We start from the raw sequence: 14,269 nt of genomic DNA on the forward strand, positions 1-14,269 counted from the left end.
TGTGAAAAAATATTTCTTTTACAGCACTGTACAGTCCCACGTTAAGGATGGAATCAGCTGCATCAACTTCCAGTACGACGGTGTTGGAAAAAGGTGCCTTTGGTGGTCAGGAGCACAACAGCTCTGCTGATGTGTTATTTAAGTGTGTTCTTACATCTGAGTTTCCTCACAGCAGTATGTAGCTGAGGGGGTCCTACTTTCCTAGGGAAGATTTATGGTTTTTCTCCTACCAAGCACCAGCTCAGTATACAAAGCTCTGTTAATAACACCCAAGCATGTAGATGGAATGCAATTGTTTTCCTTACAACCCCCCAGTTATTTCCATGTCTGTTCTGGACCTTGGGATCTCTTTTGGGAGCTACATTACGCAGAGCAATACAATAAGGCTGAGATCACCGCTGCCTCAATGTAATGCAAAGGTGAAGGCTTTTATGACAGCCAGTTTGGAAATGAATGCAGCCCCATCTTGTCAGCATCAGAGCAGAGCCAGCTCCAGATGGCTCCAAAAAGGAGCTGCTGCTGGCCAGAGCCGAGGCAGGGAGTGCTGCTGGGTGGGCTTCGGGGGAGCAGATTTAAGGAAGGGGGGAAAATACTGCTGTGCAACAGCAGCTGGGAGAGAGGATTGTGAAAGCGTGAGAGAAGCAGCCCTGCAGCTCCCAGGTGAGCGCCGCAGGAGGGCAGGAGGTGCTGCAGGCAGGCAGCAGCAGTTCCCCTGCGGGCTGTGCAGGGAGAGGCCCCTGGTGGAGCAGGCTGTCCCCCTGCAGCCCATGGGTCCCCCATGGAGCAGATCTCCACGCTGCAGCCCCCCCATGGGTGGAGGAGCCCCCGGTGGAGCAGGTGGATGTGGCCTGGAGGAGGCTGCGGCCCATGGAGAGCCCCCGCAGGAGCAGGCCCCGGGCCGGAGCTGCAGCCCGTGGAGAGGAGCCCACGTGGAGCAGGGGCAAAGAGGGACCGAGGAGTGGTGGAGATGAAGTGCTACAGACTGAGCACAACCCCCAGTCCAGTCCCCCTGTTCCCCTGCGCTGCACGGGGGGAGGAGCTGGAAGAGCTCAGATGGGGGGAAGGAAGGTGTTTTTGGTTTCTTTCCTTTGGTTCTCACTTGTCTAGCCTGGTAGTAGTAGTAGTTAGGCAGGAAATCTTACTGTCTCCCTATGCTGAGTCTGCTTTGCCCATCACGATCCTTGTTGAGCGATCTCCCTGTCCTTGTCTCAACCCTTGAGCCCTTTGCCTCGTATTTTCTCTCCCTTTCTCTTTGAGGAGGGGGAGGGAGAGAGTGGCCGTGATGGAGCTCGGCTGCCCACCCACCGAAAAGCACTGCAGCTGCAAAGTACTGGAAAAGTTTTCAGAAGCAACAAGGTGTTTAACAAGGAAATGTATAGTTTCCTTTTGCAGGCTTCCTAAATAATTGGGCTTATTTCATATTCCCAACTCGGAGGAGGAGAATTGTTGATTTCACCTTCTTTTTTCTTCCTTGGAAATCAAAGGTGAACAGCTCTAAAAGGAAGGGGAACGTATCAGAAGCAAGCTTTTTTTGGCTTGTAATCCTTTCTTAAGGAAAAGATTCCTCACACACCTTCCCCAGATGTAGGGGGGCAGAGAATAATTTTGGAACTACTCCAATTAAAGTCAGCTTGGGGAGAGTGGGACTTCTCTACTTGTTTCTGAGACATTCGCCTTAGCAAGAGAGAGTGTTGTGTTGCCGCTGCCAGGGGCCTACGGTGATGACTTCAGAAACAGAATTGAATGATGTCACTGTGACACCTTGGTAACAGCTGCCTCTGAGCAAGTTTAGCGAGGAGGGACAGAGAAGTGTGCTGGATGAAACCACGTGAGGACTTGTGGATCCCACGTTGAGGTGCATCGAGAGGGCCCACCCTCCTGTAAGTGTTTGGATGCTTCATTTTAGATTTCTGTAGTTTGTGTAAAGTCCTTTCACAAGCATGAAGTTTGGTACTTTGGCTCAGGGATGTAGCTGCACAGAGTGACAGGTGCACCATGTGGCTGAGGGCCTCTGCACGTTCTCTCTTTCCCACACACGATCAAGAAAGAAGGGTAGACAAATAAGAGTGTGCTGTGGTCCTGCCATAGACCTCAAGTACTACAGCATAAACAAGAGACTTAAAAGTAGCCCATCACATGAAACTTCAGGACAGCAATGCACTTCATCAGCTGGTCTGGCCTGTTGAGTGGAGTGTCTCAGGATGGAGTGTATGAAGATGCACTCCATCTGCTTTCAGATTAGCACTTGCAGTGAGCAAGCTGCCTGGCCTTAACATTTTTCATTTCATTTTTCACCCGACTTTTGCTGGTTCTTCTTGGTCTAGAAAAAAAAAAAAAAAAAAAAAAAAAAAAAGTGAACTCAGATCAAAATAGAAGGATTTCCTTTTCATTAATTCCATGTTCTTAACTTGACAGGTTTGGTTATTGACGTAGAAGGGACATATCTGGCCTGACTTGAGTTACTCATAATGTTTCACTTCATTGTAGATATGACTGGAAACCAGAGACAAGACTGGTAAAATCATTCCTAGAACTCTGTGTTGTTTTCCTTCAGGTACCTTGTCTCTCAAGTCAGTGAGGGCTGGGACAGAATGAGATTGGAAAAGTCAAGTGTAGTATTCATTGTTACAGAAGTAGTTGTCCTGTATCTTCTATGGCAAAAGAATTTTCCTGAATAAATATATAAATAAATAGACAAAATTCCCCTGGCAAAGATTGGAAGCTGACACTTACCTGAAAGTTACCAAAGCAACTTCCTCCCGGCAAGGTAACATAGCTCACAAATGGTGGGCCCAGGGAGCTCAGTGATTCATACACAATGATGCCTTCGCTTGGGAATATGGCCTTCTGCTTCTGTTTGCTTTCCCAGAACTCCTGCAATATTGCTACGACATTCACTGTCAAAGACATAAAAATGCTGAATGTAGGATGCATACATGTCCTTGATCTTAGTGTTTTCTGTGTTACACAAGAAATGCAGACATATGAGCTTGATACATTTATTATTGATAATAAAATGTCTGTGATTATTTCTGCTGGTGTGAAAAATATGATTTTGTGGCAATTTTGGACTTTCTGGGATTGCAGGCTACTGTAGTACATAAATTGCAGGTCAGCAATATTGTACTATTAAGTCAATGTGTTGGAACTTTGATATCACAGCAGCCATTAAGCTGCTCACTTTCAAACATGAGAAAATGTTATACTCAGATTCCTCTTTTCCATTCTCAAAAAACAAAAACAAAAACAAAAACACATGGTCATGCAAGGAAAGCAGCTGACTTTTAATGCAAAACTTTATGAAGTAGCTGGAAAAAAAGGTGTTGTATATTATGATGATAATAGTTGCAGGCTAATGTGAAAATAGAAATGTGAAAACCAGAAATCCAATTGACATCATGACTATTGAGCCAGTACTCCAAAGTTTTACGTTCTGTGTTGGGGTTTTCTCAACACTTTTCGGCTTGGACTCGAAAAGAATTTTAGTATAGTTTATCTAGACTCCTTTTACAGAGCCATGTGTAGCTTAGAGATAATTTTCTTTCTTTCTGGGCATCGTTCAGCAGGTGGTGAGCAATTGCATTGTGCATCACTTGTTTTGTACACATTAGTGGTATTAATACTCTTATCATCATTATTATTATTTTCCTTTTTTTTCTTCTTCTTTTTTTTTTTTTTTTTCCTCTCTCCAAATAAACTGTCTTTATCTCAACCTACAGGCTTTCTTTCCTTTTTTTTTTTTTTTTTCTTTTTCTTTTTCCTGATTCTGTCCCCCATCCCACAGAGGGAGGGAGGAGGGTAAGCAAATGGCTGCGTGGTGCTTAGCTGCCTAATAGGTTAAACCACAACACTATGCAAAAACAAACAAATGAACAAACAAACAAAAAAAAACCAGCTGTGTATGATGTTCATCATTTCTCACTTGAAAATTTAAATTCAGAAGGTAAGAAGTATGTTTCTTAATTTGGACCTTCCAGTGGAAATATGGAAGCCCTAGGCAGCAGTATGGGTCCTTCAGAGTACTGATACTGGTTCAGTATCAAGTATTAGTGCATACAGGAATCAGTGGCAGAGATAATTTTCCTCATACATGTATAATTTTCCTCTTTCTTCATCTCGTCTGACCTTGTTAGTAGTGGAATAATGTAGAAGTGATCCATTTTGAGACAGTGTCACCCTGGTGGTAGCTCACATGCAATCTATGGACAGGGCATTGCTCTGTTTGCTGCAGGGTGAGCAATGTGAGCTCCAATATTGTCACCGCCTGTTTCCTGACTTCTGGCAGCTGCACTGCTCTCACAGACAACAGCTTTTCTTGGCATTTAGCCATGACAAGGGCAGACACACAGAGTGTGGTCATCACCAGTTCCCTTTTTGCTGTGCTCAAGCCATGAGTAAGTGTGGGTGGCGTGGTCTGAGCTCTGGGGAGGCGAGGCAGGGTGTTTGGAGCACACTGCTGTCTGCCACTGGATGGTGTCACGGATGCAGCAGCAGTGTTGGCTCCTACCAGTTCTGGCATTTTGGGCATTTAAAGCTGCAGAACTCTCATGGCATTGGAATATTGCTTCACCGTAAAGAAGAAAGCTATCTGAATAAATTTTGTATTTGTAACAGGAAACACGTTGGGATAACCACTGTCTCAGTGCAGCTGTGAGAAAAAACTGAAATATTGAGGAACTCTTAACCACAGAAACTGACTTCTGCTTTTCTAAATGATGATGAATGTGGGAGAAAAACTGGTCTACTAGCCAGGGAAACTGCTACCGGTACGGACTCCAAATGGTAATCCACCTTCAGAAATTGGTCTCTGGCTGAATACCTCACTGATGTAAACATCTGAGTGGTTTTTTTTTCTTCTTTTTTTTTTCTTTTTTATGAGACCTTCTGCTCCACAGAGCATGCACACATTGGGTAACAATCTAATTTTAAACCCATTAAGTGAAAACTGATATTTGAACATAAAATTCATGAATGTAAAATTTCCAAGTTTAAACATGACAATTCAGTAGGAGCTGTTGCTTCAGTGTGAGAATGGTATTGGTGACATTCAGTCCTTTACTGGTATTGAAATAGATAGCAACAGAAAGTATCAGCTTTAAGAATATCACTGATTTAGGATGTTTCCATAAAGTGTTTTGGTTTTTGAAACAACTGTTGTCCAAGAGTGCAGTCCTTAAAAACAATAATGCAAAGTCCACAGGAATAATGAATTTGGTGGTGTAGGTAACCCACAGTACTCTTTCTGGTCTCATCATTCAGCCTGTATGATACAACTTTTGGTAAAACAATAAATAAATAAATTTTAATAAAGCTTGATTTCTCCCACATCATGATGAGATCGATTATTCTGTAGGTAATAAACTGCTGAGTCTTCTAAGAAGATGTACAATGCAATTGGCAAAGCTGCACAGGGAAATCCCAAGCATGATCATTTTTTGTCCAGTCCAAGTCCCTAGATTTTAGTATCCTAAGCCCCTCATTGATGGAGGGGAAACTACCCATAAATATCATGCGTGCTTTTGCTTACCAAGAGGAAATTATACTGGTATAGTGGTCTATAAAAGAAACAGGTATTTAAACTGTTTAGTACCAATGATAGCAATAAGTGACCTAAATTGCTGTGTGTCTGATCCTTGCTTCTCTTCTGTTGTTAGTTTTACAGAAATTAAGAGTTCAGAGTGTAAAATTTCTGTTTTAATTTCCATTCTTGTTCATGAGTCCTTTCGATGGTAATTCAGCATTTAGACAGCCTGCATCTCTCACTTGGCTGAAAGTTTCCACTCTGAAAACTAATATTCAAAAGCCTTTTTAGAGCTATAGAGAGGTATCTACTTTCACTGCAATACACCAACAGAAATTAATTTCCCTTCTTTTCCTGAAATCCTGAAACATGCTTTAAGCTGTCTCAAATTTTACAGATAAAGCAATATTTTACCAGAGGACTAGTAAGCAGTGAGTAGCTGCTACAGATTAAACTAATACGTGTATGACTAACACAGAAACAGTAGCTGAGCAGCATCATTTTTATTCTGTTTAGAATTTCTGTCAAATGAAAGCTATGTGCCTATCCCACAGTGCAGCTGGATATCTCTGTAATTAAGTAATTAAAAGTGCCTGGGTTTGTACTGAATTGGATAAACATAAAACCTGGCTTAGCTGTGAGGATGGTAGCAGGAAATACTTGGTGGTATATATGTAGTGGCAGCATCAAATTATCACTGCAGTTTTTGCTGTGATTTTTTCAATCCTAGCCAAAACTAGCACCTCAAAACAGTGATGAACATGAAGATGCATCAGGTTAAACTACAGAATGCAGCCATGATATCAAAGACTCAAACTTTTTTTTCCCCAAGAATTCTTTATGTTTTGATTTAATTAATTTTATTTTACTCAACTGTTTAGCTTGAATCAGTATGTTTATCATCATTAAATTAAAACAGCATATCAATTTCAAATATATAATTAAAACAATTTCAGCTAAACTTGTAAAAATTCGGTGTGTGTGAAAACAGTTCTCTACTAAAAAAAAAAAAAAAAAGATTTTATTTATGCCTAACAGCCACTACAGCCACTATTATTTTTTTTTCCTTCATTATGTATCACATGGATTTGTAGTAGTTTAGGAAGATGTGAAAAATGTATACATATGATCAGATGCACAATCAAATATACTAAGTTACTATTCTAAGATAGTAACTAATGATTACTAATATGATGATTACTAATGTTGTATTAAGATCTCTCAATATTCATTTTTCCTGCAATCACATGCATTGTTTGCCTTCATTTCTAAACATTCCAGGCAGAATGTTGTTCAGTCTCTATGCTGTATATCAGTATTTGGAATCCAACTGGCTTAAGTCTAAAAATGCAGTATGGAAAACAATGAGAATTTTCAGAAGTACATAAATGAAACAACAAGATTCATGGTTTAATGCAGCAAAATACTGTAATTTACGTCTCATTTTGAAAGGACATTCTCATTGTAATTGACTTTCGTATTTTGAAAGATGCCTATGATGTGGTTGAGTTTTTAAGATAATGCTTATAGTATTTGTATGCAATGACAAACAATTTTCTTCAGGATTAAATCATCCATGCTTTAAAACAATTTATTTTGTACACTGTCAGTTGCTGAATTAGTTAACAGTATTGATTTTGTTGTAGGCAATGCCAAGCCCCATTCAGACAATATTTTATCCACTTTATACCTCAGATCTTTCTCAGTTAGAGTTTCATAGTAGTACGTGCATCACCAAGTTCAAGAGCAAGAATTCCATATACCCTCCTTTAGTACTCTCCCATCTGTGAATATTAATGGTTCCACAATAGTCTATTTGAAGCTGGCTGTAATGCCTAGTTACGAGGTGAGAAGATGATTTTTCTTCTCTACTTTGCTTTTTACTCAGCTGGAAAAGCCTCTTGCCCAGGGGCTGAGCATTGTACCAAATGAAGCTGTCCCCAAGTGCAAATCCTGGTAGAGTTCTTGAAGTTTTCCTAGACTCTAAGGACTTTTTATTATTTATTTATTTATATATATATATATATATTTGAATTTAGGACAGGCTGCGAGTTCTGTGGAACAACAAATATGTGGGTTATACAGCTGCATTTACCCTAAATGAACCCTGAGCTCTTTTGAGAGTTCAGAAATACAGTTTGATGTGAACTGTGTTTGAAAGAGGATTAAATGATAACACATTTATTATAACACAACATTGTTTTCCAGACAATTTCTCACCTTTCAGTAGCAACTGTCTTGCCTCTGCTCAAGGAAGTCTGTGAGTCAAATTGAATATCATTCTAAGTGGGAAACAGAACTCTCCAACTTGGATTATGTCAGTAAGTTTGCACTGCATTGATGCCAGAAAAAAAATAGCTCCAGGTTTCTGTGAATTACTGCTAAAAATACTGGCTAGGCATTCACCTCAACCAAGGCAAACAAACAATGCCATAAACAGGAGGCTGGCCAACTGGGAGGGGGGTGTTTTGGCCAAGACTGGAAGGGCAAATCGGAGTGGGAGCCAAGTGACTCTGCCACTGAAGTGGAATGGAGTCATATACTTGACAACGTCTCACTGCCGAGAGAGTGGAGTATAAAGAACACACACACAAGATAACCACCTACTTTGTCATTTTAAAACTTAAAACAGCTGTTTCTAAAAGTCCTTTTAACTGCCTTCGTGGATTTAATTTAATACGTGAATGCAGAAGAAAAATACAAGCTTTTTGAATGAAAGAAATATGTAATATGAAATCTATTAAAGAAGATTCTTCAGTGAGAGGCTAGTAAAGTTCCCTTACATGTCTTAAATCAAGCCATGGCACATAATCAGTAAAACTATATCGTTTAAACAAAGTTCATAAGTTACAAGTGCACCCTTCCCCAGCTGCAGCCTATTAAGGCTTGTAACTTAATGCATACATCTTAGGGAAGCTGTTAAATTGGGCTCAGGCTAGCAAAGAGATACTGTTTAAATCTCTAGAAAAAAAAAAAAAAAAAAAGGCAGCAACTGGAGTGGGATCCAGCTGTTTTGAGGGAAGGTTTTATTGCTTCTCTTTTGATTTATTTTGCATATTTTTAAACATATAAATAATAGCTTTAGGAAAAAAAAGGTACAAATGCGAGTAGGCAATATCAATTAATTTTCCCATGATCTTACTATGCATTTATCATATATATTATGTTATGTATTAGCATGTTAGCAGTGATTTTGTTAGGATATTCTGGTCCATATGCTATACTATTCTGTTCTCCATGTATATGTACAAAAATAAAAAGCCCCATATCCTTACTAAACCTAATGAAATTAGGTATATTGTTAAATATATATAAAAACATTATCAAGTATCATGTACTGGGACACCAACAATATGCTGAGAGGACTTCAGGGGCATTTTTCCTTCTCCATGATGGATTTGGATGCTATATGAGTGAGCTGATCTAGCAGTGGACTACTAGGTGATTCTGTCTAAAACCCTTAAAAAGCACAAAAAGTAGCAAGATGTTGTTTCAGGAAAAGAAGATCTGATTGTGGGGTGAGATTCCACTTGTGAGAAGCAACATCTTTAATTGGCAATGGCTACCTTAAATCCAGCACTGACTGACAGTTCCTAGACTTCAAGGATTTGGAAAAAGAACAAAATAAAATTAAATAAATGAACTGGATGGCCTCCTCAAGAGCCATTCTGAACATGTTACCAAGTAAAGGAAGAAAGAAGAAGATGTTGGAGGCAAGCAGCTCAGAGAATGGTGTAGGCTTTGCGAACCATTGGTATGTTTGTAGTCACAGCAGATTTAGATGCAGCTAGGGAAAGGAAGGGTAGAGACTGGGAGGGTTTCACTGACACCACCGTTGGACTGAGGCAAAAAGTCAATCCCTGCAGCGTTATGAATTGAGTAAGCAGGTTATCACTTGGAACAGAATGAGTAGACATACTAAAGTCAGGTGTTTTTAAGCTGATAGTCTGAAGACAACTGTTAATCATTGCCGAACAGCTTGGCTTGGTCTACATTCTTATGTAGCATTACATGGGAAAATGATAAGAACCTTGGTATAATTTCAGCATCTGAATATAGCAATAAAGAATTATAAATTGGTCAATCTCCTGTGATAATCAGAAGTATAACTGATTCGCATAGGAATAGTATAGTAATAATAACATTAATCTAGAAAGGAAAAGACTGTTTGTTTGATAAAACTTTTAATCTTGTAATATTTCTCCAAGGCAACTGACTTACTCTGGCTATAGTGCACTTCAATTTAAAAGCTTGTATCAGAGAGCTAGTATGGTACCCACTGACAAATCTATTTCAATGTTAAATGAAGAAAAGTGAGCTGGGCTGATTCTACCAAAAATTATGGGCAGATCCCCATAAGTTAACATACTTTCTTATTAAAAACTCTACAGTCTAACCTGTCCATCTATTGCTGACCTGAAATCTTTGCTGGCAAAACGTGCAAAGGAAAATGTGCGATTTGTTGCTACCAGTAAAAAGAAATGGAGACACAGTGCTGTTCAGCTGATGTAAAATCACTTTGCTAAATGTTCACAAACCAACCAAGTAGCAATCCATCTAGGAACCATGAATTCAAGTCAGGGCTTAAAAAGACTTTCTGGAAGTACTTAGCTTTTTTCCAAGCTTTATCGTAACTCCTACCTGATACCATAATATTTTTTGATATGAAAACGAAGTCGTAATAAGGTCAGCATATGGATTAGACCAGTGCTGGGGTTAATTAGGTCTGCATGGTAGAAAGCATTATCTTTTTATCATGTTATCTGGGATGGAAGCTACATACAGCGCACAGTTCAGGGAAACACACACACCAAAAAGCAAACACAACTCTTGCAGTAGCATGGGTTGAGCACTGGGCTCCTTCTTCTTGCCTTCCTCCTCCATGTCTTTGCCTGTCCCATTCTTGCTGGAGCTGCCAGCCCCTCTGCAGCCCACTGTTCCCCGTCCCCCATCAGTGGGCTGGTGACAGGCCTGCACCACGGGGCCTTGCTCAGACCCCTGCTCTCTGCCAAAGATTGTTTACCACTATAAGGATAAAGCATTCTCATGGCAGGGAGGAACTTGTGAGAAACAAATTATCCCTGCTGTCTTGTTGCCAGGGCACCCAGCCATGATCTTGCATCTTTCCCAAATCCCATCATCTCTGCCTCTGCTGGGCAGATGCTAGCCCAGAAGGAGCACTGCTGCAGCAGGCACAGCACCACTCACTGTATTTGCTCCTGCAAGCTGCACCCAGGAGGGCAGGGACTTTTGAACATCTTGTCTCTCCCTGCTGCTGTTGAAGAAAGCCCTCTGTGAGACATTCCCAACAGAACAAAGTGTTGGGACAGTGCAAGCCAAGACCTCTAGGTTGGAATGGGAACAAAAAGTGTATGTGGTGCTGAGCAGTGATGAGCAGACTTGCTCTGACATCTTGCTCTAGCAAAACTCAGTCCTGTTGACATACTGAGTCACACCACATTGTGAAAAGGGTAGATGCTGCTGCAACAAAGTAGATCCTGAATGGACTTCATTCTTACTTTGTTCTTTCCAATAAGGTCTGAAAGTAATGCGTTTGTAAGAGATGTGGACGTGGTCCCATGGGGAAACATGAGACACTATGTTCTTTCTAGTCTAATACTTGCTTGCTGTATTTAAATCTGATTAAAAGTCAGAGATGGACACCACCTAGATCTAAAGATGACTTTTTGCTGAAGATAAAAAGAATGCATGTAAATTCTCATCTGACTCATCAGACAAAGCACTATGAATGTCTGTCACCAGTCAGAATTAGTGGCACACACTCACAGCAACTTCAAGCCTGTATAGGTTAAATTTATATTAGAATGCCTTCAAAATTCTTTTCATACCTCAGAAAATCTAAAGTAGAAAAAAAAAAAAAAAAAACTACTCGAATCCACTCGCACTTTTGTTTCTATTTAATCATCTCTCCCTCCCTTAGATCTGTGGGTGGTCACAAATGCATTGTCCAAGCAGCTTGTACATACACTTTCAATAAAAGCCTTGTCAGTAGACCTGCAGGAACTGGTTACCAGTGGAAACTTATGAAAGGGAATGCCCCTCTCCTCGAGCCCACCCCCCACACTGCACCCCGATCAAATTCTTTGTTCCTGTGATGTGTGTACATTCACAGACTGCTCCACGAGGTCCCAAGACTGCAACAGTAATACAAACCTACCCAGCAGCATACAAACCTCCTGCAGGGTGGCCTGAGAAACAGATGTCAGACTCCTAAGCTCTGGGACAGATCCTTATGCTACATTCACACAAGAGTAGCATCCTTCTACAAGAGTAAATCCAACTTAGTCCCAGGGAACTACTGGGTCAGCCTCTGACTTTTCAGTGTGGCTATGAGCATAAGAATCTGGCAAGTGGAGTTGTTTAATGCAGATGTACATGGGTTTTTCCCCTAGGTCCATCACTAGCCATGTCTTTAAGTCTTTATTCCTTTTACAGCAAGTTTAGAAGGCAACAGTTGACTGTATGAGACTGATTTTATTAACTCTAACAGAGCTGTTGACAAAAGAATGAAGTGGAGATTAAATAAATGTCTCTGCAGTGTGCCTCAGGTCACACGGGAGATTACAATTAGAAGTGAATGTTAAATAAATAAATAAATAAAACTCCCTTCTAAAAATCTAACATTGTTCCAGCATTGTTTGCATGTTAAATGATTGACTAGGTGATTCAGACTGAAATGACACCCAGCAAAATACTAATTTTACAATCAAATTGTTTATGTAGGACCGGATTTGGGGGCATGACATCAAGAGATCTCATTCACCTGTGAAGAAAACTGAGAACAATGGAATTTAACTATTGTTTCATTTGATCTGTTGAAGAGGGTTTTTTCCATTGTATGAAATCTGTGGATGTATTTTCTAAGAAATTACTAATTAAATAGCACTTTGTTCCATGCATAGCCCCACTCAAATCATAAATTCAAATTTAAATACTCTTATTTCCATGATGTGAGTTGCATTGAACTCTGTTTCAAGGGATGCATCAGGCCAGTTTATTATGTGCCATCTACTGAAAGGTACTTCAGAACATTTCACAAGGGATAGTTTGTAAAATGAGAGAGAAAGAGAGAATAAATAAGTGTTTTGGCCAGGTTTAAAAAGTGCATCCATAGTCAAGTCTGATATGGGGGGAGGGGAGGGAAATCACATTCCATATACTTGCAGGAAAACATCGTATGTTTTAAGATTGCAATATTTGATATTTTGCAGTACTACAGTCAAGAAAGGTAATTTATAGGACAAACTAACCACAGAAAGAGAGTTGGCATAAAGTTTTCCGAAATTGTCAAGCAGTAAAGTTTTTACCATGTTATTAGAATGTAATTAAATATCCTAGGTAAAAGTTGTGAATCAGTTTTCTGAAATGCAAACTTAAAAAATAAGCAGCAACACTGCCTTCAAATAGGCAAGATAAAATAATGATAGTTTGTGGTATGCACACGAATACATGTACAAGCATGTTAATTACTTCTCTCTCTTAATTTGTTGGGTACAACAGACATTTGAATTAAATACACTCACTATCAGGGAAATAAAATCATTATCTTTGGTACTTACAGTCTTTAAAAACCAGGGCAGGGTCTCGAGGAGGCAGAACTTGGGCAATTACAAGTTGCAGAGACTCCAAGGTTCTGTCCATCTCTGCTCTGCTTTTCCAGAAAGCAGCCACAAGCTGCCCTCATGCCTGAGTCAGGCAAGTCCTGTACCAACTTTCCGCAGCTCATTGATGCGCTGGATTCCTGAGGAATCTCCCCACGTCTCCCAATCAGGCATTGCCTCAAACCCCACGACCCTCCGCAGGGTCCACCTCCCCGGACTGCTTATCTTTGCTGTATGCTGAGCTAATTAGCTGCAAAGGCAGGCTGACAGGCGCATTCCTACTCCTTCCTTCTGTTAAACACACCCACCTACAGGCCAGGGAGAGAAGCTAATCACCAGAAAGAAGTTTGTTTCATCGGTTTATTGGCGATGTGCTGAGGCAAAGACCTCTCTGGTTCATACCAAATGAATAAAGAGACTCTCTTGCTCACCCAAACCCTCAAATTATGGAAAAGATTGCAAATATAAGGAAATACTTATGTAAAGCTATACTAAACGTGATAGCCTGAAAGCAGCATGCAGGCTCTTGTTTAAAAACAACAAATTCGATAAAAAGTATGGTGTTTTTTTTTTTTTCTTCCTGTAACTATGTAACTGGAGAAGAAGGATATTAATGGCAAATAGAAAATTAATCCGATTAGCAAAATTAAACTTGTGATATATTAGGTTAACCCAATTTGAATCTGGTTTCCTGAAAAGCAGTTTCCTTACTCCCTATACAATAAATGTATTAAAATACCAGTGAATTAAACTGTTTACATCTCAAAGGACCTGTGGGATATGTAGAGGTCTGAAGAGGCACTCCAATCAAGGCAAACACAGATGCAGTGGCAAAAGCTTGAAGCACGAATGTAAATACATTGCTGTCACACACATTTGTGTAAGAGTCATAAACTGTACAAAATAGTTGCTTTGCTCAGCTTACTTTTATTTCAATTCCAGTAAAGTCTTCTTTTTGATTTGGAAAAAATCCCAAAGTAAGGATGTGTGTTCTTTAATTACTGTACAGTCTTTCCCAAAGAAAAATTATTTTTTTCTTTTTTTCTTTTTAAAGATGCAGCAGTAGAAAACTGCTGGACAACCTTTTATCTCCATCACTTGCAAGTTTCAGTACATACTGTTTCAT

General features: G+C 40.0%; 1 protein-coding gene across 3 annotated transcripts in view; it reads right to left on the bottom strand.

Annotated features, from left to right (window-relative positions):
• Positions 1-13,607, bottom strand: part of LOC139999717 (protein limb expression 1-like) — a 28,766-nt gene extending 15,159 nt beyond the window's left edge. The window contains exons 1-3 of one of the 3 annotated variants that reach the window (XM_072029072.1): positions 13,102-13,577; positions 2,734-2,897; positions 17-2,320 (exon numbers count right to left, since the gene is read on the bottom strand). In XM_072029072.1, coding sequence (XP_071885173.1) covers positions 2,285-2,320; positions 2,734-2,897; positions 13,102-13,183 — 282 coding nt within the window. In that variant the 5' untranslated portion in view covers positions 13,184-13,577 and the 3' untranslated portion in view covers positions 17-2,284. Of the gene's footprint in view, positions 1-16; positions 2,321-2,733; positions 2,898-13,101 lie in introns of those variants that run through there. The other 2 variants (XR_011805225.1, XM_072029071.1) reach the window with 2 other exon arrangements.
• Between the last annotated feature and the right edge of the window lie 662 nt (positions 13,608-14,269).

The sequence above is a fragment of the Anas platyrhynchos genome, chromosome 28 (genome assembly GCF_047663525.1).
Source record: "Anas platyrhynchos isolate ZD024472 breed Pekin duck chromosome 28, IASCAAS_PekinDuck_T2T, whole genome shotgun sequence".
Taxonomy (NCBI): Eukaryota; Metazoa; Chordata; class Aves; order Anseriformes; family Anatidae; genus Anas; species Anas platyrhynchos.